Raw genomic sequence first — 26,464 nt, forward strand, 5'->3', positions numbered from 1 at the left:
TGACTTTGTTACCACTGTTCCTACCCCAGGTGTGTAGAGGTCTTTGTTTTGGCCCTGTCAGAGCCCGGCGTGCATGGCCAGCCCGCCAGCATGTCCCCAGCCCCGCTGCCCGGCCCCGCCGCCTCCACACCGTCCTGCATGTTGGGACCTGTAGCTCCCCAGCCATCTCTGTCATCCCCGGCCACGACACCACCTTGCACCAGTTTCCCAAAGTAGGTAGAGCCTTCTGGGTCTGGGTAACCACTGTGATGACCCTTAGATGAAATTTGGGTATCCCTGAGCTTAAAAAAAAAGAAAAAAAAAGAACAAAAGCATTAAAAGCCAATATGAAAATGTGTACTAGAAGTGGTTATCTATGAATTACAATAAACAGGTGTGAGACTTAATTGTATGTTGTCAATTACTGCAGTATTGACAGTGGGTCCCGTGTACAGCCAGCTGTTATTTTTATCCCAGCAGTGTAGCAGTAGAATAAACACATTAAACACTGGCAAGGAAATTTTTCACCGTGACAGAGGCTTCCCAAACCACTAACCACGGTGCTCTTAGTGTGGCGTAGGAAAAGGGCTGTTTCCTTTTTATTTTATGTTGGTTCTGCTCGACTGTACCTGGTTTATGTCCACAAAGCTGCATTAGCTAATTGTCGACCTGTTTCATTTGTACTTGGGTAAACATTTGCTTTGTACCGTGTATTAATGGGTCCGAGGTGTGCTCCTCCGCTGTCTCAGTGCGGACGTTGACTTCGCTCTGTAATGCCATCCTTGAAAATACATCAAGCTGTTTTTCTGACAAACAAAAGCTACCTGGTCCAGTAGTTTATACGACGTGCATGCTCCCTGCTGATCCCTGCCCGTGCCCGCGGCCGGGGACCCGCTGGCACCTCGCAGCGCCGAGCTGAGGCTCTAAGAAAATGGTGGATGGGAAGAACAGATGCTCCTGTTACACCGAGTTAGTTTCTATGCAGCTGATGTGCTTAGCCTAGTTTATTTCATGGAAACTTTTAAGCTGGATCAAATCCAACATCCAGGGAAGCCTATTGCTGCCGCTGGTTCGAGTGGGGTTTATATCGAGCCCATTCAGGTCTCCGATTGCAAGGAGTTCAATAGGGGGTTTATTTTTTTCCTTCTGAAGTTTCCGTAAGCATTCAGCCCGAGGTGAATGGCTTAGCACCGGCCGAGAGTTTGAGAGCTGAATTTTGCCTTGGAAGGATGTGTGCCGTGGAAAGTCAGAGCAGTCAGACGGAGGGCACGGGAAGGCGAGGGGCAGCGGCACAGGGACGTAAGTATTGCAGCACAGCCAGCCACGCTGCCAGAAACGGTGCCCAGCGAATAAAGGGGCTGCTTTTCTCTGTGTTTGGAACACCCTGACACTTCAGAGAGTGTTTGGGGTGAAGAGAGACTCGGGATTCAATCTTTTTTCGAAATTACACCTGAGTATTGTAAATTGGGAAGATTCTGTTCAGTCACGATGGATCAGAGAGAAACACATTTTAGTCTCAGTATACAAGTTTAATTCTATTAGCCCTTGATACAAATAAAACATTTTTTTCCCCTCTTACAACATTTTTTTCCTTAGAGAGGCAAAAGAAAGAGGTATTTAATGTGTTTGCATTTGTCCACAAGAGGTTTAAAGAAAACCACCCGGACCCCAGTAAGCTGCTGAGCTGCAGCAATCCCAGGTTACATAAAGGGGCCGGGGCTGCCGAGGATTAGCCGGGGCATTCCGGGTGCTGATAAACCTCCAAGTTCTGCTTGCTCTTCCCTCACTTTTATTTTAGAAACAGCCACTCTGAGACGTATCCTGAAAACTGCCTGGGGTTCATTTTCAAGGCTGTCAGGGTTAGATTCCCACCAAAGAGAAAAAATGGGAAGTTAAAGGATGCTCAGGTTTTTAAAGCCTCGAGCACTATGGTAGTTTTTAATCTCAGGGTCCCTGTACAGGAGCTGAGTTGTTGAGAAATGAACGACAGTTTCTCACTGCTGGGCCCTTCCAAAAACTCCTGCCCTGCTTCATTGGTAGCTTAGTTTATCCATCTCAAAAATAGATTTAACAGTATTTTCAAAAGGCAGCTATTAAAAGCACTTCAAGTTTTTAAATGCCATTGGGGTTTCAGTGCTTAAGTGGACCTTTTAACCAGTGCTTTTTAGGAGAAAAAGTGTAAAAATAAATGTCTTTGTCTCCTAACTGTCAGAGAATAAAACAAATGAAACCTGATCCCCTTTTACCTATTTGTATAATTCAGCATGTTTATACTTCTTGCTTATCTTTGGATTGTTCACTCACAGCTCCCAGCGCAGCAGCCAAGGGATGACAGAGGAACTACGTGCTAATTTTTATGTCAAAAATAGCTTTCACCTTTAAAGGCACACGGCTCAGTGGCTGTTTTCTAATTACAAAAGGAATGCCAAAGCTTCTCCCGCGAATCCATTTTACAGCTGTGTTCAGATTGGACTGTCAGCCCCTGGTTAAAATTGAGTGCTGAGGTCCTGACCTAGAAACAAACCTTTTTTGGTATTGCTTTGGAAAGAGTATTTCAGTGCTGGAGGAGCTGAGGCAGGCTGCCCAGCAGCTCCCTCTGCACGCCTGGCGACAGCCTCGCGTCCTTTCATCGGACTCTGCATCGCCCCGAAGCCCAAACCAGGACCACTGGGCAAGCCAGGCTTCTGATTCTTAAAAATGATTGATTTTTTTGTTGTTGTTCTTCAGGTTTCTGGGCTAGTCTAGTGGAATGTGTCCCTGCTCTTGGTGGGGGCTTAGAATGAGATGAGCTTTGAGTTTCCCTTCCAGCCCAAACCGTTCTGTTTCTGTGATTTTTAGAAGTCTCAGCATTTCCTTCAGGGAAGCATCAGTGCTTTCTGAAAACCAGACATTTGGCATCTGCAGTCACTGGTTGTGTCAGAGCACAGACCTGTGCTTTCCTTGCAGAGCATTTACAATCACTGCCTCTCAAACTGACCCATTTAGTAAAAAATAGGGCATTTTCAGGATGTGTGAAACATTTTGTTTACCAGAGAAGTCAGAAATATTCCATTCACCTTTTCACCCAGTTATTCTCACCAGCTGTCAAGACTAAACCATTTCTGTTCTGTGTTTTCTGTGCAAGGTTTGTTTTTCAGGGAATTACCAATTTTGTTGGAATTGGCTGAATTAAATTCACTATTTTAATTCTTCATAGTTGTGTATTTCTATGCCCATTTCTTTTTACTTCCTAGCATCATTAGCAGCTAAGATCCATATCAGAGGGATATAAAATTGCCTGTTTTCCCTGAAACAAGCCTGGATTAGGAGGAGATTGCAGCCACCAAAGCTCACTGCAAGGCGCTGTGCCTCGGAAGAGTCTGATCTGCGCTAACTTGGGGAAGAGAATGATGAGGCACATGTTGGGTAGGCGCTGAAAACTGAAGGCTTGCCTCCAGTGTTTCCACTCTTACTCTGTGTTCTCTGTCAGAGCCTTCCACGTCTTTACCCAGGACTGCTCAGCTCCCAGGCACAGATGAAACGGTGGAGTGGGACAAATCTCAGCACAAAGAGCTGTCCTGTGAGAGCTCTGGACCATCCCACACCTGTGCTCGGGCTCCAGCAACCCCAGCCGTGCACCCCAGCAGTCCCTGGCTGTGGCAGGGTGCTGTGGGAGGCCGTGGTGCCCAGAGCTGTGGAGTTCTTCCTGCAGCATGTCTGGAAGGTTTGGAGAGCCACGAGGGAAGGGGAGGCTCTGAGCTGCTGCCGTTCGCGGTCTCGCTCTGGTCTCTGTGGAACGGGAAGTGTTTGCCCAGTGTAAACGGGCTCCTGTAATTTGTAAGAGGAGATCCCTTCCTGTCCTGAGTTGTCAGGCAGAGCGTGCAATACACCGGGACGGCTGTTTTCTGTCTGCTCCAACTGAGACTTGGTTATAACCCATGTGGGATGTTCAGCTGTGGGGCAGCAGTGCTGTCCCTCCTTCCTTACCACGAGACTGGATGTCCAGCTTCCAGGAGCCTGGGACACTCCAAAGGTGTAGAGGAGGCTGAGAGACAGCCTGGAAATCTGGGGTCCATCCATCCATCCATCCATCCATCCATCCATCCATCCATCCATCCATCCATCCATCCATCCATCCATCCATCCATCCACACACGGGCCCCCAGGCCCCTCAGGGCTGGAGGCGACCACATGGCTGGAGGTTCGGGGGGAGCCTGGGGACAACGGGGGGACCCGAGATGCCCAGGACCCCCTCAGGGCTATCTCACCTCGGGGAGCGGCGATGCCCCGGCCGGGCCGAATCGAGCTCCGCGCTCCCCACGGGGGCACTCCGGCCCCGGGGGGACACCGCGGTCCCGAGGGCCCCGCACGCCCCCCGCCCCCGCAGCCGCTCGGCGCGGCCCCGCTCCCCGCGCCCCCCCGGCCCGGCCCGGCCCCGGCCCCGGCCCCGCCGCACCGCCCCCCGCTGCCGGGCACGGCCGCCCCCGCCCGCCCGCCACGTACGTCTCCCGTCCCGGCTCCTTTCCATGGTTCCCGGCGTGACTGGAGCCGCCCGCCGCCGCCCCCGCAGCGCGGCGCCGACCGCCGGTAAGGGGGGGCGGGCCGGGGCTCTTTGTGCGCCGAGCCGGGCCGGGCCGGGCCGGGCTGAGCGGGGCCGGGGCTGGGCCGGGGCCGGGGCCGGGCCGGGGCCGGGCTGGGCGGGCGGTGCCGCTCGGCCTGCGCGGGTCGGGCCCGGAGCCGCGCGGGCCCCGCCGGGGCTGAGGGGGAGCGGGGGCGCCGCCGGCTCGGCCTCTACCGGGGCCCGGGCGGAGCGGCGGGGCCGCGGCCGCGCCTGTTGAGGCCGCCCGGGCGCCCCTCCGGAGCCAAGCGCTGGGGGCCGCAGCCCCGGCACGGCCCCGCCGCTGCTCCGGCTGCTCGGCTCCGCCGCGGGCCTGCTCGGGAGGGTCCCGCGAGCGGAGCCCGTGGGGCGGCGGGGGCGGCCGAGCCACCGGCCCGGTGTGGGGCCGAAGGTGCCATCCCCGCGGGACCGAAGGTGCCATCCCCGCGGGACCGAGGGTGCCATCCCCGCGGGACCGAGGGTGCCATCCCCGCGGGACCGAGGGTGCCATCCCCGCGGGGATGAGGGTGCCATCCCCGCGGGGCCGAGGGTGCCATCCCCGCGGGGCCGAGGGTGCCATCCCCGCGGAGGCTGAGGGTGCCATCCCCGCGGGGACCGGGGGTGCCATCCCCGCGGGGGCTGAGGGTGCCATCCCCGCGGGGACCGGGCGCGGACCGGCGGGCTCGGCCCCGGGGCAGCACCCGCGCCCCGCTCAGCCCCGCAGCATCGCCGGTCCCCGAGCGTGACCCCTCCGTGCGCTGGGGCTTTGGATTTGGCGGTTCTGCTGCTGGACATCGCCCCTGTGCCCTGCGCCGCGTTCATGGAGCAGCACAGCTCACACCCGCCATCCCCGTGCCGTGGGTCACGGCTTGGTGCGGGAATCGGTGGGGCCCTGGTGTGCCACAGCAGTGGTGGTCACCTCCTGCGTGACCAGGGTCATTTGTGAGCCCCCGACCGCGTGCCCAGCTCAGGCACATCTGTCACCCTCCCATAAGGATGGAGGGCACCGTCCTGCCAGGCTGGTGCTCACCTGAGGTTCCTGTCCAGCGCTGGAATTGCTGCCAGGGCGTTGTGGGCAGGCAGCGATGGAGGAGGCAAGTGCAAGTCACTGCTCAAGGCAGTGCTCTCCTGCACCGTCTGTCTCCCAGGCGGGTTGGAAAGGCTCTTTTTTATTATTTTCTTAAAAAGCAGTGGATTCGCACCTCCTCCTCACACCTCCTCCTGCTGCTGCCACTGACAACAAACACGGGGGCTGGAGCCGGAGGGATTTCCAGGGGAGAACCACCATCCTGGGCTGACCCCTGAGGCTGCCGCTGGGGCTTTGCTGGCGGGGCTGCCCCGCGGCTGGGGAAGCTGTGGCTTTCCTCACATCCTCCTCCTCCTCCTCCGTCTCCAAGAACACAGGCTGAAGCGGCATCTGCTCCGCTGAGAAGCTTTTTGTGGTTTTCACCGAGGTTTTCCTGTGGAAGCGCTCGGCGGGAGTGCAGCGCTGGGGCAGTGAGACCCCAGGGGAGCCCTCTGAGAGTGGAAACTGCCTGGTGCTGGTGGTGGGGGCAGTGGGAAGCTTTTGGTGGTGGTCATGGCAGAGGAGACCCTGCCATCACCTCCTGGTAGCTGAGCACCTGTGGCCTCTCCCACAGTGTCACCCAACTGCCCCGCAATGAGGATGTGCCTGATGCTGGCAGAGCCTTGGGCACCAATCCCTGCCTGTCCACAGCCCATTGCTGGTGTCAGAGCCTCTGACAGCCAAAAGTACTTCTGCCAAAGGTGCCCATCCTCTTCCCAGCCACAGAGTTCCCGGGAAAGTTTGGACTTTTCCAGTATTTTATTACAGAAGAGCTTTCAAATGAGAAAAAAATGAACAAAAAGCACCGACACCTGACCGCGTTGGTGGCGTGGCCGAGCGGCTTCGCCGTGGCACCGGTGCTGTGGTTCCCCGAGCCCTGGGGAGCAGCAGCAGCATCACAGAGGGTGCTGGTGCTTATCTGCCCGCAGAAACACCCTCTGTGGGAGCACAGAGAACAGGGCACGCTGTGGGTGCTGGCATTCGGAGTGGGATAGCCAGGAGGGGATCCGGAAGGTCACTTATGGTCAGGGTCTGTGCCGTGAGGGTAAAATCCTAGGGTGGGACATGGGGAAGGGGGCTCTGCCCAAACCCTCTGAGTGGACTCACTTGTGAGGTGCCCATGGTCAGAGCTGGAAGGCTTTGAGGCAGCATAAGGTGATGGTGATGACAATTGATAACTATAAAATAAAAAAAACCTAGAAATAATAGCACAGAGCCCTTCTCAGATGTGTGAGGCAGAGATGGGTCCCTCTCTTGTTGTGGTGGCAGCATCTCTGTCACCATGGCCAGGGGAGTGGAGGGACATTGGTTGGAGCCTCACCTCTGCTCGGTGGCACTGGGCTTGCAGCAGGTGTGGGGACCAGGTGCTCCCAGGTCCCTGTTTTGATGGGCACAGCAAGAGCGAGATGGTCCCTGCATGGAGAGGGGAGCTGGAAGGAGAAAGCAACCCACCCAGGCGGGTGGAAAGCTGGCTGAAAACAACAGGAAATGAGAGCAGGGGGAACATCTGGGTCCAGCTCTTGCACCACTTCCGACGGGCGCCGAGCAGCTGCTGCCTCTGGGCGACAGCGGGGCTGCCTCCACTGCTGTGCCAGGCAGCCTCAGCGCGGGCATGTCCCCGGCGCTGGAGCCGCGGCTGTCCCAGCGCTGCGGCCACCGGGCCCCCTCTGCCCTGCCCCGGGGGTCCCCGCGCTGCCGTGCCCCGGCCGCGCTGCCCCGGCCCGCCCCGCCCGCCGCCTTTGATGCGGGTGAGTGGCAGGTCCTTTGTGGCCTCTTTGTGCCTCCCTCGGTTCTCCAGGTCTGCACAAAACCTGCCATGGAAACCAGAGGCGGCCGCTGCCCCAGGAAACCCGCAGGCGCAATTAGGAAATGCAAATAGGAATGCAAATCCCTGCCTCGCTTTCCAGGGCTCGGGAACTTGTCCCTGGGCCACCGATGTCCCCAGGCCACTGCCCTCTGTGGGGATGGGGAAGGTGTCAGAGCAGGGCCAGGCAGGCAGAGAGAGCTGCAGTGAGCTGCTTTTGGGGTGCCTCAGGCCTTTTTCCGGTCTCCCCATGCTCGGTGGTGGCAGGACCGGGCCATCTCGACCGTGCTGAGCGGTGACTCATAGGTGACAATATGACATTGACATTTTTTCCATCCTCTCTGTTGCCCAGCGACAAACAAACAAACAAGTGTGTCTTAAAACCCAGAGTAAATGCCTTGCAGGAACTGTCCCCTGGCTGGGCCCAGGTATGTCCCAGTCCCTGGGGTCTGCCTGGATCTCCAGGGGTTGTTTTGGGGAGGTAGAACCATCCCAGCCCTGCTTGGAGGGTGTGAGCCTGGCAGAGGGAAGGCAGGCTGCCCACTCAGCAGTGAGGACCCTCCTCACCAAAGCACACCGAGAACAGATGGGAAGGGAGATAAAATCCACTCAGAAATAACTCCAGGAAGCACAAACTCTTCAGGTCTTCCTTTCTGGGTGCCATTTATGAGCACTGGAGTTGCTGGCTCTTCCTCAGGTCCCCAGAGCAGCATGTGTGGGTGGAGTAGGGATAATGGGGCTGAGGAGGATGGAGAGTGGAGCAGTTAAGGGTGGATGCAGATCTGAGCCATTCCCCTCCCTGGAAGGATGCAGAAAGGTTTTCTATGGCTGGAGGAACACTCAGAGCCAGGAGCCGAGGTTGGCACGTGGAGGGCATCATCCACAGCAATAATCCATGTGGGGAATGGCAGGTCCTTTATGCCCTGATCTGGGCCTAATCTACAGCTGTGCTACCTAAAGCCAAGCCTTGCTGATGGCTTTTATTCCAGCTCCAGCCCCTGGGTACTTTCCTGTTGGCAGCTGCAGTGGTGTGGGATGTGCAGCCCCATTAGTGGTACTTTTTCCCAGCCCCAGCCTGCTTTTATTGCTGGGAAATGAGCTCTGACTCCTGGAAGTGGTATTTCTTCCTTCTGCCTGACAGCTGGTCGATCCCTGCCCTTGCTCTCACTTCCCCAGGGAGGGCACACGCCGACGGGCACACAGGCACTCCGGGATGGAGCCTGGCTGCTGTCCTTGGCGCAGGGAGGCAGGGCTGAGCAGGGAAAATCGGAGATCATCTCCAGAAAATGGGGAGATCACTTCCAGAAAATGGGGAGATCATCTCCAGAAAACGGAGAGAAGGGTGGCTGGAGCTCTGCTGATGGAGATGGGTCACTGGGAGCACGTGCTGGGGCGGGATGGGAACAGTCTTTGGGGAGGATTCCCAGCTCCTGGAGCCTAAACTGTTCCTTCTAAAATCCGTGTGGCTTTTAACCTCCCTGGCTGGTGATTGCCACGATCAGAGCAAATCAGCTGGGATGGGATGTACCTGAGTTAGTCATGCAAACTTAAAAATAATGAACAAGAAGCAAGATGGGATTTTGAAGAAGAACGTGAGCTGTTGTGGTGGCTGGGCCCAGCACGTGGCTGTTGGCAAAGGGGGCAGCAGGCAGAGCCACTGCTGGGGGTCTGGGTCCCTTTGCCACCCAGAGCTGGCACAGGAGTGACTCTGCTGCTGAGGAGACTGAGAATTTCTCTGAGCCTTGGCTGGCTTCAAATCCAGGTTAGTATCCTGTGTAATTTCTGTGGTGGAGCAAACTCAACATTCCTCCTTTCAGGGCTTTTCTCTGCCCCACAATCCGGGTTGTGCCGGGATGGAGCAGCCTGTGCTGGTTGGCAGGAGGGCGCTGACGTGTGGTTTTAATTAAATACCTGTCCCTGGTGAGGTGTAGCCTTTCAGGCAGGTTCTCCTCTGCTGAGCAATGTCACCCAGCACGAGGGAGGACAAAAGCCCGGCGCAATTACAGTGTGACGCTGTGTCCCAGGACAGGGAGGTTCGGCAGTGCTGGATTGTTGGCTCGGCACTTTCCCGGGATAGCTGCATCTGCCATATGGCTCCGTGACTCACAAAACCCCTCCTCTCCCTGTGACCTCATCAGTCCCTTTCTTCCCCGGCCCTTGGCTCAGCGCTGAGCACGGTGCTGGGAGGCTCTGTGGGATGACCCGGGCTGTGGCTGCTCCTGCCTCCCTCCCAGGCTCGTCCTGGCTGCCAGGGAAGGGTGACCACAGGCTGGTCATGCATGGCAGGTGGACACCGGGCAGTGACACTTTGTGCCGTGTACAAGGGGCTGGGAGTGGGGGAGCGAGGGGGGAAGCCCTCACCCTCTCCCTGGGGACCCCGAGGCTGTGGATGTGGTGAGGGAGGTGCAGGACCTGCCCACCACACACATGGCGTGGAAAGCCAGGGCCTTTCATCCTCCCTGGCTGTGGTTTGGTCCCCGAGGGAAGGGGGATCACAGCAGCCGCTCTGTGATCACCTTTAAATCTTCTCAGCAGCCCCTCTGGCCAGGGGCCTGTCCTGGTGAATAATTCACCGCGTGCTGGCAGGGAGAGTTTTACTCCACTAATTTTGTTTCCATAGAAACTCATGCGGTCTGTGCTCCAGAGCTTCGGGTGAATCAATACGGGATTTTTCCTTTGCACAGTGAGCACGGCCCTTAAACCCTGATGGCAGGAGAGCAGCACTGGAGATGCTGGAGGCTGGGCCTGCTCTGCACGGCCTGTCCCTGCCTGTCCCTGCCTTTGTGGGGTGCCCAGGGCCAAATCCTGCAGAGATGCTCCACACCAGCCTGGGGCAGGGTCAGCCCCATCTAATCCCAGTGCATTCCAGTATGTTCCTGCTATGCAGAGAGATGGAGGGGAAGGGACTGCCTCTACTCAGCCTCTTTCTCCCTTTTTTCCTCCCATCCTTTAATTTCTGTGACCCTTGACCTATAATGGCAAATTAGCAATTGGAATCAGCCACACTAATTATCCAGGGAGCAGGGTCGGCCCTGCCCCCAGCCGGGTTCATGTTCCCCCACTCCCCTTTATCATCACTGCCCAAACCTAACCCAAAAAACGCCCAGCAGCGAGTCCTCCACACGTCCTGCCCTGAGCCCCGTCTCCAGGAAATGCCACACACCTTTGTGTCCGCAGGAATTTTTATTTTCTTTCACTCCCAGCTGCTTCCCAGCGCTTTTGTGCCGAGCTGGGAGCACAAAGGGAGCAGAGGGATCAGCAGTTAAAGAGGGGTTTGTGTGACATTGGGCACCAGGGCTGTGGCCGGCGCTGGGGGATGCCAGCGTGCACAGGGGTGCCTGGGCTTCCCTCCTGCCACCCTTAGGATGGGTAAACTGAGGCAGGGAGTTGGGGCTGGGCTGTCCCGTGGGACGGAGGCAGCGCTGGCTCCCGGCAGTCCCAGAGCTCCGAGCTGATGCTTCAGCTGGGCCCTGTGTGTTTGATGTGGGCGGTGAAAGCCAGGGGAGGAGAGGTCACCGACACCAGCCACCTCCTGCAATAATCTCAGATCGGCCTGGCTGCTTTGGGCAACCTCTTGCATCTAATTTATTACACCTTGATGCGAGATAGAGTTGAACAGAGCCGCAGTTAAACCGTACAAAGGGATGCCGGGTCACTTTAATCGCTCACACTTGCTTGACCTATTTTTTTTTAATCCCTTCCTGGAAACCTTATTTCATGTTTGAATTCCCTCAGCTATTTTAGGAATGTCGTCCTACCAAGATCAAATTACCTTCAATGAAACCAGCGCGAGGCGGCCTCGCAAGGCAGGCGACTTTTGGATGAGGATCTGGTGCTACCTCATTAATGTGGGCTTAGTCTGGGGCGGGGGCCGTGGTCCTGCCTTGGAAAACGTGTGAAAGCCGGGGATTAGCGCTGCACAATGCCGAGGGGCAGGGCTGGCTCTGCCTGGCTTGGCACAGAGCGCTGGGGGCACCGGGACCCCCCGGCTGCACCCCGGCACGGCAGGGGAAGGTGGGTGCTGTGGGTGCTGTGGGTGCTGTGGGTGCTGTGGGTGCTGAGCGAGGGGTCCCGGTGCAGCCCTGCCTGCCCCTCCTGTATCCCCCAGGACTGCTCGGGGTGTGGTTGGTTTTGGAGCCAGCTGGGTGCTGTGGAGGGCCGACATCTGCTCGGCTCACAAAGGGCTGCCATAAATCAGTCCGGGAGGAGGCACGGCCGTGCCGGGGGAGCAGGGGCTGCCCCGAGGCTGCAGCAGCTCTCAAACGTGGGTATTGAGTGCTCAGAGTGCTGCAGTGGCCATGGGCTCCCCAGTCGGGTGAGACCAGCTGGGCAGGGATGGTGACGGTGCCGTGGTGGCATCGGGGTCGCTCCGGGGCTCTCCCGGTTCCTCTGCCCTTGCCCTAGGATCCAAGAGGGGAAATTCCTGTTGCAGAGAGGTACGTGCTGCACAGGTTCCCAAGCAGGGCTTACTTGTGCTCGCCTCCCTGATTGCTTTTGCTTTTGAAAAGGGCTTAAACCCAGCCATTTTAATACGCGGTAGAACAAGTATTAAAGGAGATCCTCAGGTGCTTATTTGTTTCCATGAAAAAGGATTTGCTCGGAGCAATTTTCCCAGGCTGTGGGCCCAGGAGGGGTGCACAGCATCCCCTGAGGCAGAGAGGAAGGTGACAAGGGGATTTAGGAGAGACTGGTAGGGGCCCATCCTGCACATCCTTGGCATGTTTGGTGGTAGTGAATAGCACAATTTCTGTTCCTGATCATTTGCTTTTCACCCCAATTTCAGTCCTATTATAGTCACACCTGCAGTTCCTGAGCAGTCACGTTCCCAGACTTCTTGTTCCCACATTGAGCAGGGGCTTGGCTGCAGCAGAACTCAGCACATCTGCTCTGGACAGAGCTATTATTTCTAGTTCAACATCCTTGAGTTTTGAGACTTCTTCCAAGAGTCTTCCCTCCATGAACCGGGGGAGCTGTCAGCCCTTTTCTCCAAATAATCCTGAGCATGGAAATGCTTCTGCACGTCTGTTCTGCATCCCCAGCTGAGGCACCACAGGCCTGGGCATGCAGCCACCAGGGATGAGTGCCCAGTGGAGTGCCCAGGGATGAGGCTGGGCAGTGCCCTGAGGGCTGGGGCACCCAGCACTCGGTGGTGTCCCCCCCACCCTGGCTGCAGAGGGTGTCCCAGCTCCAGCGAGTTCCCAGGGGAGCCCCATGAACACGGCGTGGCAATGGCAGGGGAGAAGGGGCAGGGCAGCGTTTGAGCAATCCCATCTGCTGTCTGAGCTGCAGCAGACACTGGGGAAGGGAATATTCTCGTTTGCACTTGGTGCCAAGGCTCTTCCCTGAGCAGAGAGGCTGTGAGCCATCAGCCCCAGCGCTTTTCCAGCTGCTGGCTCCTCCGGCCGGGCTGTGCTCCTGGCGGGGCCGGGCAGCTGCTGCTCCCAGCACGGCATTCCCGCTCCGAGCGGCCCCGGGATTATCCAGCTGCTCCTCCCGGGCAGCTGGCAGCCTCCGCTTCACACCGTGCCTGCTCCACAGCCTCCCCTCGGGCGCCCCTCCATGGGAAGAGCCCATTTTTGGGAGGCACCCAGTGCCTGCCCCCGGGGCTGGGTGGGAGCAGCCGTGCCCAGGCAGGATGCCGGGGGCACAGGAGGCATCCTCCCAGCTGAGGGAGGGTAATGCTCACAGCGTCAGCCCTCCCCAGGAGCCTGACTGAGGCGTTCTTCTGGCTCCGGTCTCATCCTTGGCTCCACGTTGTGTAAGTCACGGCAGTTTGGGTGGGAGAAGAGCAGGGTGAGCCCCTGGGCTGGCAGGGGGGAGCTGCCCCCCAAGGCCAGCTTGTGTTTGGTTGGATTTTATGGTTGTGAGTGGTGAGCTAAGGGTAGAGGCTGCTGCCCAAGGTGTGCCAGTGCCTGAGCACGGTGTGCAGTGAGACAGCAGTCATGGAGAGTGAGGGAAACTGTCCTGGGCTGTCCTGGCTGCACAGTGACACCAAAACACTGCATTTTCAGTGCCAGCCCTGTCCCAGCATGTGGAGGCACTTGGATAAACACTGGTGTGGGTGTGGCATCGTGGCAGCCCTTCCTAGCCCGGAGCTGGCTCTGTGCCTGGCCCCAGCCTGGCACTGGGATGTCACCTGGCACCTTCTCCGTGGCACAGGTCAGCTGGGGTGAGCCAGGAGCAGGCACTGCCAGGACAGGAGGGTTTATCCTGTGCTGCCAGGGCTGGTGGGGGCACAGGGACAGTGCCAGCCACACCAGTGTCCCTGTTCTCTGCGACCTGTGGGACGGGGACATGCGGAGCAGGAGCTTGCAAAGCCTTTAAGCTGCTGCCGTGATGGGCACAGCAGAAGGGCAGGGGATTATGGCTGTGCCTGGGTTTGGCAGATGAATTACAGCACTCAGGGTCCTTCTGTGGGAGAACAGGGCCAGAGCTCTTGTCAGGCAGGGAGAAAGTTGATCAGGCAGCAGCCCAAGGAGTCATCACAGCCTGTTCTGCACCCGGGGCAGGAGGGGAAGAGGAGCCCAGCCGTACCCCAGCTGTGCCCGTGCATGGGCTGCAGTCACACGCCAGCTTCTTCTTTCCTTTTTGGGAAATCCCAAGGATTTTGCTTTTCCTGGCATTTTCCCAGCCCCTCAGTGACATCACAGAAATAAGGGCCAGGAACATGTTGAGCCCCTTCCCCAGCTGCCACCGGGGTCCTGCTGCCCTCCCCCCTGCTCACCTGGACACGCTGCTGCAGTTCTGGGGAGGATCCTCGGAATTCAGCTACCTGTTGATCTTTTAAATCAGCTCCTGCCAACAGGGCCACCTGCTTTTCCCTGGATTTTAACTCATGCTGATGCAGTGATTTGCATTTCTTTGGATTAACAGCAGGACTTTGAAAAATAGGTTTAAAAGCCTTCAGGGCATGTGAACTGCCCTAGTCTGTGCCTTTGCAGCAGCCCCTGTCAGCCCGGAATTCCGAGGTATATCTCAGGGCAGGGAAGGTCCCAACACATCCCCTTGGGACTGTTTGAAGCCAGATTGCAGCAGAGCCTTTCTGCTGTAAAATATCTTGTCCCCATCCCTAATTTTGTTCATCTTCTGAGCAGATTTCCATGGCTCAGCACGTTGCTGTGCTCAGTCACACTATCCAGCACTTCCAGGAGCTGTCCCAGGCTCTCCTGCAATGTTGACTCCACCTCCCCAGAGCTGGTGTTGGAACAGGAGCCCCCAGGGCTGGCAGGGGCATTGCCAGTGCCTGGCACGGCCATGGCCCTCATGGTTACAGAGAAGCCTTTAAATACAACTCAAAGGTCAAATGCTGGGAGACAAAGATTGCCCAGACACAGGTACTACAGTTACTTTATGGAGATCTGGGGATTTCTAGCCTGATTTTGGGAGGTTATTTTGCTATTTAAGGTTAATGGGCTGGCACAGCATTGCTGAGCCAGTGGTTCTCCACGGGAATTCTCATCTCCATACGTGGATCATGTGTGTATCCAGCATTAGCTGTGTTCCCCTGGGTGTCCAGGCTCGTTCCCCATCCTCCTGGAGTAGCCAGATCTTGTAAGGAGGTGTGCACCCTCTGAATGTGTTACAACTCAATTTAATACGTGACTAAACCAGCCATGCAATATTGCAATTAAAGTATAATTCCAGAGGTGTGAACAATGCCGGCTCTTTGCTGGGAATGAGTCAGGGGAGCAGAGGAGGAACCGAGCAGCAGTGTTTTATTAATTGACTCCAGCGGATTTATTTGTCCTCAGTGAATAGAGCCGGGCAGAGCTGTCGGAATTGTTCCTGCTCTGCTCGCTCCATGCCTGGCTCCCGGCAAGCTGATCCTGGGGATTGAGAATTACTGGGATGGAGACAGATCCTGGCTGAGCGACCAGTTAAATGGATATTATTAGTGAGCAGGAGCGAGCTGGGGGCTCCTGGTACTGTTTGGAAATGGCCCCTTGTGCCTGACAGTAATTCTCCTGCTGCTTTTCCCTGGGTCCTGCTTGGGAGCAAATGCCATTGGAGGGTGGCACTGGGTGGCCCCTGGCACCTGCTCAGCCCAGGGACCGAGGTGTGGTGACTGGTTGGGTGTGGTGTTTGCACAGGGCTGCTCTTGTGGTGCATCCAAATGCTTCCAGGATTACAAAGAAGCCAGGAAAGGAGAGCAGATCGTGCCTGGAGCAGGAATCATCTCCTGATTCCTCTGGTACCGAGCTAGAGCAGCGCTGTCCCTGGGGATGAAGGTGGGGGTTAAGCAGTGTGGCAAAAAGTGAACTTCTCCCCGAGTTCCTGCTGAGTTCCCCACGTATTGCAAGTGTGTTTTGTTCTCAGCAGCCTCTGAAAGCCCCTGGACACCCCCTGGAGCAGCTTAGGGCTGTGGGCTGGCACAGGGGCCCAGCACTGGGTTCATGGCTGTCACACACAGTCTTGCTGGGCAGGGGAGAGCCCAGGTGACCTTCAGAGGTGACTGCTCCTCTTAATGGCCTGGAATCTGATTATACCATTTTGCTAAGAAATGTGCTTGGCATGTTCTTCTGCATTAAATACCATTTAGGGACAGTTATCCTGAACTCTCTGCCTGCTGCTTAGGAAAAAGCCTTTGAAAATGATATTATGGATCAAAAGTGTTCCTGGGGTAATTCTGTTTCAAACAGTGGAGTTAATCCAGAACTGAATTTGGCCCTGCATTTTCAAACGAGAAGCAGTAGCTATATAATCTGTTTATGGTTTTAAAGGGAATGTTAATCTTGGATTTGGTGGCTTTTCCAAGGGGTCGATTTGCCGTGCTGCAGAGCCCCTTGCTCTGACACTCTCGGAGCCGGCTCCATGTTTTATTTTACAGTGATTTTACAGCGTTTATAAACACATGTCAAACCTGGAAACGTTCAATCTGGGCAGCCCTGAGCAGTGGAAGCAATGCCATTTTTCCTGCCGTGGGTTCTGTTGGTGCAGCTCCTGGCACGGCACACGTGCGCTCCGGCGTGCCGGGCCCGCCGCAGGGATGGCTCAGTCCCACGAGGATGCGGTGGGATGGGAACAGAACTGAACGTCCCCTGCTGAGAGGGGGGAGCCCCTGGGTGCTGTCCCATGGGTGACTTTGTCCCCTGGGTGACTTTGTCCCGTGTCCCCTCCGCAGGTGGGAGGATGCAGCTGTGCGCCGGGGGCTGAGGCGCGGAGCCGCCGGCCGCGGGGAGCGGGACCCCCGCCGCCCACCCATGGTGCCGGCTGGCAGCCGGGGCAGCCCCCCGTGAGGAGGGGCACGGGCACAGCCGGGACCGCGGGCGCCCAGCCCCGCCGCCGCCCCGCCATGACGAGCCTGTTCCGCCGCAGCAGCAGCAACGGCGGCTCCCGCGGCGGCTCCTCCGCGCAGGAGCTCAACAACAGCCGCCCCGCCAGGCAGGTGCGGCGCCTGGAGTTCAACCAGGCCATGGAGGACTTCAAGACCATGTTCCCCAACATGGACTACGACATCATCGAGTGCGTCTTGAGAGCCAACAACGGCGCCGTGGACGCCACCATCGACCAGCTTCTGCAGATGAACCTGGACGGCAGCGGCTGCGACGACAGCTCGGACTCGGAGGACAGCATCCCCCCCGAGGTAACCTGCCTGGGGGGCCCTGTGGGGCTCTGGCTTCCACAGCTGGGTCGCCATGAGTGGGCACCTCAGTCTCATCCTGCCTCCTCCTGCCTGGGCACGGTGCGACTCAACTGCTGCAGGCACGGAGAGGTTTGAGTGCCCGGATCAGCTGGGCTGCCGCACTAAAGGCTGTCCTGGGCAGCGCTTCAGGCTCCAGCCAAGCGTTCTCTCCCCTCTCCCTCACTCCAAAAGCCAACAGAGACCCTTCTGCTGCTGTCAGAGAGACTCCCTGGGGCTGTGTGCACCTGAGGATAGGCTCACCCACTCTTCCCTCAAAAGCAGTATCTCCAAACTCCACCAAACCCCCCTGGGTGCAGGAGGTGCAGTGCCAACAGGTCTCCCCATCCTCTCTGCAGCAGCATTCAGCCCGTGCTATCCCTGTTTTGCTGCTGCACATGGGGCCCAGGCCCGCTGAGGAGCGTTTCCCTGTGCTGCCCTCACCCCACCCTGTCACCCTGCAGATCTTGGAGCGCACCCTGGAGCCGGACAGCTCGGACGAGGAGCCGCCTCCCGTGTACTCCCCTCCTGCCTACGAGAGCCAGGCCCTGGGCAGCCGCTACCCCCGTGCCCCACCCACGCCCCCGCCCAGGTGAGCACGGCCCGCACGGCTCCTGCCCTGTGCCAGCCTGGGCAGCTGGCCCTGGCACGGCCCTGGCCTGTTCCGTACAGGGCCGAGTGAGACAAAGCCAAGGGGGATGAATGAAGCTCACAGCTGGCTCAGAAATCCCTGTGAGGGTCTAAACACGAACAGCTGAGGGGCCGGAAAGTCGCTCGTGTGGAATGGCAAAAATCAGCCCCGGGGGCGGGGAGCGCTGGCCGCTGCTGGAAAACACCAGGTGCTGGCAGCCCGGCCCTGGGCTGCCTCCTCCCCACGCACCTCGGCTGCCTCTCGGGTCCCCTGGCAGCTGCGGGGCTGGGGGACAGCAACCCTGAGCCCCGGGCACCTCTGTGCCAGCCCTGCCCTCTGTGCAGGCTGGGTGTGACATCTGGTGAGGGACGTTTGTCAGCTTCGTGGGCAAATCCCTGCAATGCTGGGGCTCCACCAGGCTGGTTTGGGGGGTCTGAGTGAAACAGGGAAGAGAATGAAAATCCAGCATGCAGAGTTGCAGGGCAAGGCTTGAAATGCAGCTCCCAAAGATTCCAAACGCTCTAGGAAAGCCTTTCACTCTCCAGAGCTGATGCTGTAACGCTGCAGGTTCAGGGATGTGCAGGGGTTTCGTGGTTTCCAGGACTGCTGATGGGGCTGGGCAGGCCCTGTTGTGCCAGGCCCTGCTGTGCCAGGCCCCGCTGTGCCAGGCCCTGTGCCACGCTGCCACGGCAGCTGTTGGTGGGTCTCTCCTCACCAGAGGTGCTGCCTGTGCTTGCCCCGCAGGACGGACGTGCCCGGCCCCGGCAGCACCGCGGTGCCCGGGCACTACAGGAACTGGAACCCTCCGCTCCTGGGCAACCTCCCCGAGGACTTCCTGCGCATCCTGCCCCAGCAGACACAGCCCGGCACACAGGTGAGGCCTGGCCACCCCTCCAGCCTGTGCCCTGGCCCCTGGGATGGCATGGAGCACCTTCCAGCCCTCAGCCAGCCTGAGCCTGCAGTGTACCATTGGGTACCAGTGCTGACTAAACCCAAAGTTCTGAGCGTGTCCTGTTCAAGAGACTGAAGTGGGCAAGGTGTGAAAGAGCTCTCAGCAAAGCTTTGGTATTTTTCCTGCCATTACTCCAGTGATTAGTGCCAGAAGCACTAATGAGTGGCATAAACACCTAATATTTTCAAGTATTTGAAAATCTTGCTGACTGCTCTGCTGAGGAGCAGCAGGACCAGTAATGCTCCTAAGGAGAGCAGTGGGAAACCCAGTGCAAGCCAGAGGATTTGCCCCTGGGAAATCAGAGTCCACGTGTGCTCCATGGCTGTTTGAATCCACAAGGTTTGGGTGCCTGCAGCAGGGGAGGCAGTGGGCAGCATCCCATGGGAAACAAGCAGCCCCAACACATGCTGGGCATCCAGCTTAGCTTCAGCCACAACTGAGGCATCCCTCAGCCCTTTGCTAACACAGGAACCCCTCAATGGATCCAGCACCCTCCTGCCATGGTGAGGGCTGTGGGGTCTGCAGGGACCCTGCTCCTCCCTCCCATTTCATCTCCAAAGGCAGCCTGCCACGTTTTCATGAATGATTGCCCTGCAAGTTGAGCTTCACGGGCTCTATTACCTTTCTGGGAATAGGAGCGTGCCAATTCATTTGGGCTCAGGGGGAGGAGAGGAGCAGCTGCCCTTTTCTTTCCCCCGTAATTGTGTGCTTTTGCTTTTTATGGCTCTCTGGGAGCAGCTACAAATCAGATAAATATTGTAGGCAGGGATGAGTCTGTGCCGCAGCGTGCGGCTGTGCTGCTCCCCAGGTGTGAGGCGTGCCGAGCCTCGTGCAGGGCCGTTTGTCAGCAGGACATGGCAGGCTCTGCTCTTCAGAGATGGGAGATAAAGCAGCCGTGCTGCTGAGACCCTTCTCGTGCCTCCACACACGGTTCTGCTATGGCACAACCCCACGGTTTAAAGTTAAAAATCTCTGCCAGCCCGTGCTCTGCAAAAGGAGCTCCAAAAGGTTCCCACGTGGGATGTCTGTCCCCTCTGCCCTGTCCCCCTTCTCAAGGGGCACAGGCAGTGATGCCCTGTCCCCCCTTGTCCTTTCAGCCCTGGGAGGGCCCCTCAGGAGCAGCAGTCGGTGGCCATGGGGGCTGGGGGAGCTGAGGGGGCCAAAGGCCGAGCTCAGGCCGAGGTGCTGCTGCAGGGACCCCCGAGAGCCCTCCCAAGCTGTGCCGTGTTTGCCCGCAGGGCTCGCAGGGCTGCCGGCAGCCCGTGCCACGGGGGCCGGCCCCGCGGGGCCAGGGCTGCCTGGAGCAGGAGCGGCGCTGGAAGCAGTACCTGGAGGACGAGCGGATCGCGCTCTTCCTGCAGAACGAAGAGTTCATGAAGGAGCTCCAGAGGAACCGGGATTTCCTTCTCGCCCTGGAGAGAGGTGAAAAGGCCCTTCAGAAACTTCTGCTTTTTGGGTGTGTGCCCTGCTGTGACCCTGGCCGCTGGCACCTTTGCCCTGCCCGTGGGACCAGGGCTTGTGCCAAAGCAGAGGCAGTACAGGCTGGGGCCAGGCTGGGGGCTGGTGGTCTGAGCTGCCTGCACTGGTGGGCTGCTGCTCCCTGGACTCCTGCTCTCCTCCCCCTGCCCACCCCTCTGCAGCATCTCTGGCAGAGCCCAGCAGAACCCATAACAAGGAGCTTTGGAAATGCCCTCTGAGCCCTCCCCAGCCGTGCCAGTGGTGCTTGGCAGGGTCCTGCAGTGCTGTCACTGCAGGTGGCAGGAAAACCACGGATGTGCTCAACACGTGCTTGTGGTGGGTGGGCAGTTCCTCTGCTGCTGCGGGCTCCCATCGAAGGGCTTGTGGTCGCTGAAGCAAAGCCCCAGCTCCCTCCCTTGCCAGCAGCCTGTCCCCTGGGCTGTGAGGGCAGAGGGAGCAGAGCCATGTGCTCTGCCTCGAGGGTCTCATCGAGCGCGCCCTGCGCTTTTTGTTTTTCAGATCGATTGAAATATGAGTCAAAAAAATCCAAGTCGACCAGTGTTGCTGTCAGCAACGACTTTGGTTTCTCCTCAGTATTATCAGGTAACTTCCAAGGCAGACGTGAGCGTTGTCTCTCCACAACAGGATCCCCACAGCCCCTGCATTCCCGTCCCTCTGCCCAGCTGCCTCCAGAGTGTCTGTGGAGGGAGGAAACTGGCTGATCCCTCCCTGCTGCCCTCCCAGCACGGGAGAAGAGCTGGTGGGTCATGAGGATGGGTGCTCCTGCCCTCCCCATGTGGAGGTGCTCCTACATCTTGCCTCCATCCATCCCTGCCCTCCCGTGCCTGGGCTGGAGCAGAGGATTGTGCCTGAAGCATAATGACTGTTCTGGGTAATCCTGATTAACCTCGGAGCAGAGCAGCTGCCCAAGTCAGAATTAGAGCTGGTGTCTGTCGATGGCCCCGCGTGGGGCTGGGCAAGCCTGGCAGCCTGGCAGGGCTCCAGCTGGGCTCACTGACCTGGGGAACAGGGACGTGGCTCTGGGGGTCTCTGGTTCCCTGACCCAGCTGGGCTTGCTCCTGATCCACTGGGTAGCACGATCCAATATGCAGAGAGCAGTCAGAGCCCGGGGGGATTTGGGGCTGCTGCCCCTGGAGGGAGGTGCTGGTGCTGGTCTGAGCACCCGTGAGGGTGTGCTGCCAGCCCAGGGCAGGGCTTGTGTCCCCAGAGGGTCCCCATGCAGAGCCACCCCCCTGCTCTCGCCCAGATCACCCTTTGCTGGTGCAGGAATTGGGTCATGGCAGTGATTTGTCCCCAGCCCTGCTCCCACGCACTCCGGTGAGCAGATGTGTGTTTATTTGTTTATTTGTTTGTTTGTTTGTTTGCCTTGCAGGTGAGGCAGCTCCCTCTGCAGCCAGCGAGGCCGGCGGTGCCGTGTCCGACGATGCCTTATTCCGTGACAAACTCAAACACATGGGAAAATGTGAGTCTGTGCAGCCTGGCAGGGCTGCAGGGAGCAGCAGAGGGGTGGGCAGGGGGAGATGGCAGCAGTACCTGGCACTTTTCCCACCACAAACTAGACCAAGGCCCTTGGGTGGCCTCAGCTGGGCTGCAGGCACTAAGGCCACTGGGAGGGGTGGGTAAGGAAGATCGTGAAAATCCCTACAAAAGGATAAAACACGAGCACCTTCCACCAGGGCCCAAGGTGTCCCTGTCTCCCTCTCTGAGTCTGGCAAACCCAGGGTGTCGGGGTGTGGGTGGCTCTCACCTTCCCACTGCCTTGGGAAGGGTTTTTGGGCGAGACCTCACCCAGCTGCTTCCCTCCAGCCACGCGCAAGAAGCTGTTCGAACTGGCCAGAGCCTTCTCCGAGAAGACGAAGATGAGGAAATCAAAAAGAAAACACTTGTTGAAACACCAGGTGTATCCTGAAAGGGGCTGCAGAGCTGTGGGGCAGGGAGGGCTCACTCGGGCTCCCCTGGGGGTTCCCCCAGGGCACCTCTGTGGCTGGAGCTGGGCTGGGAAGGGTGACTGTGGTGCCATGGCCGCTCCTGGCCCCACAACTGGTTTTCCTTAGTGGAGGGCGCAGGATGGGGACAGCGGCTTCCACGGCAAATCTTCTCGATGACGTGGAAGGACATGCATATGGTAAGGAGTGCTGTGCCAGGCCGTGCTGGGTGTGCTGTGCTTGGCATGGCCTGGCCCCATCACCCCAGCACTGCCTCAGGTGTGAGGGCCTGGCAGAAATACCCCTGTGGGCCAAAAACCTCCACCCAGTGTTCTCAGGCTTCTTCTGGTACAAACTCCCCGAGTCCCACTGGGAATTTTTCCTCTGAGGAAAGCCTGCCCTGGGGAAAACTGGGCTGCCTCCCCCGGGGCTGGGACCGTGGTGCCCTGGGTGGAGGTGGCTGCAGCCCCCGCCTGCCTCTGCCTTTCAGATGAAGATTTCCAAGCACGGCGGCAGCAGCTCCGGGAGGAGGAGGAGACGCCGAAGGAAGGGCAGTAAACGGTGAGAGGCACTGGGGATGGATGAGAGGCACTGGGGATGGATGAGAGGCACTGGGGATGGATGATCACCTCGGTGTGGTGGCCAAGCCTGGCTGCAGGAGGAGCCCCCTGCTTTAGGCTGGGTCCAGAGTGTGTCTGGGTGGGGACAAGCCCCATCAGTGGCCATGGGTGGCACGGCTGGGACACTGTCACTGTGTGGCTGAGCATGTGCTGTTCTCTCCCTTCCTCTCCCTGCAGGTCCCAGCACTGGCGTTTCTTGTTGGCACAGGATGTGCACGAGGCTTCACCAGGAGATGGCTGAACAAGGAAAAACCCACCCAACAAATCACCCAGATTTTGGCTGTTCCCCCTCTGCTGCTGTACTCCTCTGAAGTACAAGTGTCGAAGTGAGGCACAACTTTTCCTGTCGAGCAAATCAGCCAAAAAGGAAAAAAAAAAAGGAAAAAAAAAAGCGGGCAGCTGCTGCGAGCGGCTGCGGAGGAGCCAGCGAGCTGAGGCCGGGGAGGAGCAGCCCCGCCTGCTCTCGGCCCGGCGGGGCAGGAGGAGCCAGATCGGTCGTACTAACGAGGATCCATTCACACGTGGGGTCTGCTTGGCCGGAGCACTCCTGAACATATCTGTAGCGGTCTGATGTAACTTCACTCTGCGCACACCGGGACAAAAACCACGGGAGAAAGGGAAGCTAACAGCCGTTGTCTATTATTGCTAGGAGTAATGAGCAGAGATTCAGATCAGGTAATAGTCAAATAATATAAATTGTTTATAAAGGAAAGGCCTTCTTTTCCTAGGCGTTTCACTTTGAATTAAACCTTTGCCTTCGGCATTGCTACAACTGCCTTGAAGCTGGAAGCTTTGTGCCGCCACGGGGCAGCACCAAGGGCTGGATTTCACACCAGGTTAACCCTCACTGATGGAGCAGGACTCATCCCGCCGGGTCTGGGGTGCTGGGGGTGCTCCTGGAGTCTGGCAGCTCCAGGGATGCCCCCGCCGTAGGTAAGAGGCAAAGCCCAAGCCGGGGCTGGCAGGGCTGGTGGAGGCGTTCTCAGCACGGAGCTTGTCCCAGGGCCTGGGGGCACTGCTGGGTTTGATGGGGGCAGCAGCAGAGCCCCCTCCTCGTGCCCGCAGCACCAGAACCCCGCAGCTCTCAGAGGTGCTGTCAGGCTCACAAGAATTACATAAACAAATTCCTCCGCTGTGTAAGTAACGAGTGATGAGCGTAAAGTCAGAAAGCGCTCCCGCCAGCACATTTTCTTCTCCTGTATCAGCACAACGTTCCCTGCCAAATGCAGGAGGTGGCTCTAGACGTGCCTGTTTCACTCTCTGGCTCCCGCCAACCAGCACAAATGTTGCAGGATTGGAGCTGTGAAGGCGGCAGACGCAGAAGCCCCAGCCATCAAACACTCACGCAACTGTTTTCCCTGCCTCTCCGCAGGGTTTGGTAACAAAAGTCCCCCTTGCAGGCGCTGGCTCCCGGCAGGCTCCTCTTCAATCCCAACAGAGCCCGTGTGCCTTTGAAGTGGACGCCAAGATTTCCTCCCCCGCCAGCGCTGCAGCTGCTGCACCTGTTGGGCGCTGCTGTTGTCCCCTGCAGCTGCGGCGGGGACCGGGGGCATCCCGTGAGCTGCACCTTCTCCTGGTGCCTGGCCAGGGGCAGGGCTGCTCCCGGTGTCTGGGGCTGCAGGCTCTGGGTGAGGTCCCAGAGCACAAAACCCTCCTGCAGCACCAGGGCCAGGGCAGGATGCACCGAGCTGGGAGTGCCCTGGGATGCCAGCGAGCTTTGGGTTCCTAAAATCAAAGCAGCAGAATTCCCACCCCACCCAGCTCATACTGGTTTTGGTGTCCTCTCCTTTGCTTTTGAAGGATTGCAGGGCACGTCCTGAGTCATGGCAGCACAGTGACAGGTTAGGGCCACCCCCAGGCACGCTGGCTGTCCCCCACCATGGGCAGCAGCCCTGCCCCTGGCGCTGTGCACGGCTGTCAGGAGGGGCTGCAAGGGCACAGCATGGCCCAGGCTGCTCTGCCCTGCCAGGGCAGGATGTGGGGCTGGAGGAGCGCCTGGCTCAGGGTGCAAGGGGCTGAGGGTGAATCAGGGAACGGAAAATCCTTTAGTCCCTGCGTGGGACTTCCATTCTGAGAGTGCTGAAGAGCAGGAGGGGCTCCTTCCCTACCCTCTGCTGGCCCTGGGGCTGTAAGAGGCTGCTGTTTCTCCTTCCCAGCCCAAAGCAGCTCTGCATATTTGGAAGAAAATCAGACTTGGAAGCGGATCAGCCTGTCACCATTCCAGCGCCTCTTAGCTACCGAGGGCTGCGGTCCCGGCAAAGTTTCCATGAGCGCAGGAAGCAGCACGGAGCGGGAGGGGAATTCTGCTCCCCCAGACGAGGCGGGGCTGGCGGGAGGGCTGGGCTGGCCCGGGCAGGGCTTGAGGATGGGCTGAGCTTTCCTGGGGAGGTTGGCACGGGCTGCAGGTGAGCCCTGCTGCACAGGGGGACACTGTCCCTCCTCCCAGGCTGCTCGTCAAGTGACACGTCCCGAGTCACCTCTGTAACCCAGCCAGGGTTTGCTGGTGGAGCAGTCCTGGGTCAGGAGCTGCCTCTGCTTTCAGCCTGAGCTCGTCCCCGAGGTGTCCAGCACCCTCTGCTCCCACTGAGAAAGGGACAGCAGGGAGGGGTGGCCAGGGGCTATGAGCTGGGAAGGGGACAGTGCCCAGCCCTGCACCGTGGCCACCCAGGCCTGGCACAGGGCCCTGGGCACAGCTCAGCCACCAGCACCACCCAGCAAGGTGGCCTTGAGCATCCCAGGCACAGCCTCTGGATGGGGTCACTCTGTAGCTGTGTCAAAATATCTTGAAGGCACAAAGCATCACTTTAATGGAGATTGTTTTTGTGTCCTGTAAAAAACAAAAAGTCAGGTCTGAGAGGTGGAAAGGCCACAAACCCGGCTTGGGAGCCAAAATGCATTTCTGACATAAAAATGTACAATTCTCAGTGATGTTTGTATCATTTCTCTACAAAAAGATTTCAAAAGAACAAAACAAACTGATCTGTGATGTTTGTGAGTGTGGCTATTTTAGAATTTATTTCCATAAGTGATTTTTTTTCTTAAAGATGTTTAATAGTAATTCCTATAATAAAGTCCTGTTGTACTCTTAACACTGTATATTTTTTAAACTCTGAGTATTCTGTTCTTTACAGGGGGAAGAAGAAACAAAGGGCGTTGGGGAGGGACAGGGCAGCTCTAGCCCAGCTCCAGCTGTGCCCCTCAGATGCAGACACCCCAAATCTGCCCTGCTTTTCTGCCTCCCTGCTCCTGATGGGGCTGAATTTGTGTCCAGCGATTTCCTCAAGAATCCAATTCCTGGGGAAGCAGCCCTGGGGGCAGTGGCAGGGCCGGGGGCACACGGAGCATCCCCTCCCTGCAGGGATGGCACAGAGCCCACCCGGGAGCAGCTCTCATCCCGGGCAGGGTTGGAGCTTTCCGGCCTCCCGTGTGGCTCGGAAAGAAAAGCCTGGAAAAAGTCAAGGCATTCTTGCCTTAAATGTCAAAAGTGTCGAAACGCTGGAGAAAGCCTGGCTGCTGCCTTGGTGCCGTGGGGAGTGCGGAGCCCGGGGCCTGCCCAGGCCTTGGAGCAGCTCCAGCAGCTCCGTTTGGAATTGCTGCCCTCGGCAGGGACAGGGGCTTTGCCTCCCGAGCAGCGCTTTAAGGAAAGCAGCAGCTGGGAACAGCGCGGGGCTGGCCGGGATGTGGCGGGATCAGCCTGCGGGGAAATTCAGGCTGCGGGACGGGAGCAGGGGCGGCTCCTGCCCCTGGCTCAGTCCCGAGCCGGGAAAGGCTGCCCGCAGCAAGGCTGCCCGCAGCAAGGCTGCCCGCACAGCG

General features: G+C 58.3%; 3 protein-coding genes across 6 annotated transcripts in view; 2 read left to right on the forward strand and 1 right to left on the reverse strand.

The window, feature by feature from the left end:
- Window positions 1-8,111, reverse strand: part of LOC134553354 (basic proline-rich protein-like) — a 9,594-nt gene extending 1,483 nt beyond the window's left edge. The window contains exons 1-2 of one of the 3 annotated variants that reach the window (XR_010081076.1): window positions 5,586-8,111; window positions 25-281 (exon numbers count right to left, since the gene is read on the reverse strand). Coding sequence is in view for 1 of the 3 variants with exons in the window: in XM_063402904.1 (XP_063258974.1) it covers window positions 25-281; window positions 4,462-5,207 (1,003 nt within the window). In the remaining 2 variants the exon portion in view is untranslated. Of the gene's footprint in view, window positions 1-24; window positions 3,748-4,461; window positions 5,218-5,585 lie in introns of those variants that run through there. The other 2 variants (XR_010081075.1, XM_063402904.1) reach the window with 2 other exon arrangements.
- Window positions 4,438-25,740, forward strand: CUEDC1 (CUE domain containing 1). Of its 2 annotated transcripts, none has more exons than XM_063402906.1 (11): window positions 4,438-4,545; window positions 16,547-17,008; window positions 17,509-17,636; window positions 18,420-18,549; window positions 19,866-20,049; window positions 20,605-20,688; window positions 21,479-21,568; window positions 21,913-22,006; window positions 22,173-22,231; window positions 22,522-22,592; window positions 22,829-25,740. In XM_063402906.1, the coding sequence occupies exons 2-10, from the start codon at window positions 16,718-16,720 to the stop codon at window positions 22,587-22,589; spliced, it is 1,128 nt and encodes a 375-aa protein (XP_063258976.1). In that variant the 5' UTR covers window positions 4,438-4,545; window positions 16,547-16,717; the 3' UTR covers window positions 22,590-22,592; window positions 22,829-25,740. The 2 variants fall into 2 exon arrangements, with proteins under 2 accessions (XP_063258976.1, XP_063258975.1); XM_063402905.1 differs by lacking the exon at window positions 4,438-4,545 and adding an exon at window positions 13,031-13,183.
- Window positions 5,243-26,464, forward strand: part of MRPS23 (mitochondrial ribosomal protein S23) — a 23,964-nt gene continuing 2,742 nt past the window's right edge. The window contains exon 1 of the mRNA XM_063402908.1: window positions 5,243-5,257. The gene's annotated coding sequence lies outside the window, so the exon portion shown is untranslated. The remainder of the gene's footprint in view (window positions 5,258-26,464) is intronic.

The sequence above is a fragment of the Prinia subflava genome, chromosome 8 (genome assembly GCF_021018805.1).
Source record: "Prinia subflava isolate CZ2003 ecotype Zambia chromosome 8, Cam_Psub_1.2, whole genome shotgun sequence".
NCBI lineage: Eukaryota > Metazoa > Chordata > Aves > Passeriformes > Cisticolidae > Prinia > Prinia subflava.

Excerpts from the sequence above, each read along its gene's own strand:
- CUEDC1 (XM_063402906.1), top strand. The coding sequence starts at position 16,718 with ATGACGAGCCTGTTCCGCCGCAGCAGCAGCAACGGCGGCTCCCGCGGC. Across the intron at positions 22,007-22,172 it reads CACTTGTTGAAACACCAGGT|GATGGGGACAGCGGCTTCCA; the intron begins GTATCCTGAAAG and ends TGGAGGGCGCAG. Across the intron at positions 22,232-22,521 it reads CGTGGAAGGACATGCATATG|ATGAAGATTTCCAAGCACGG; the intron begins GTAAGGAGTGCT and ends TCTGCCTTTCAG.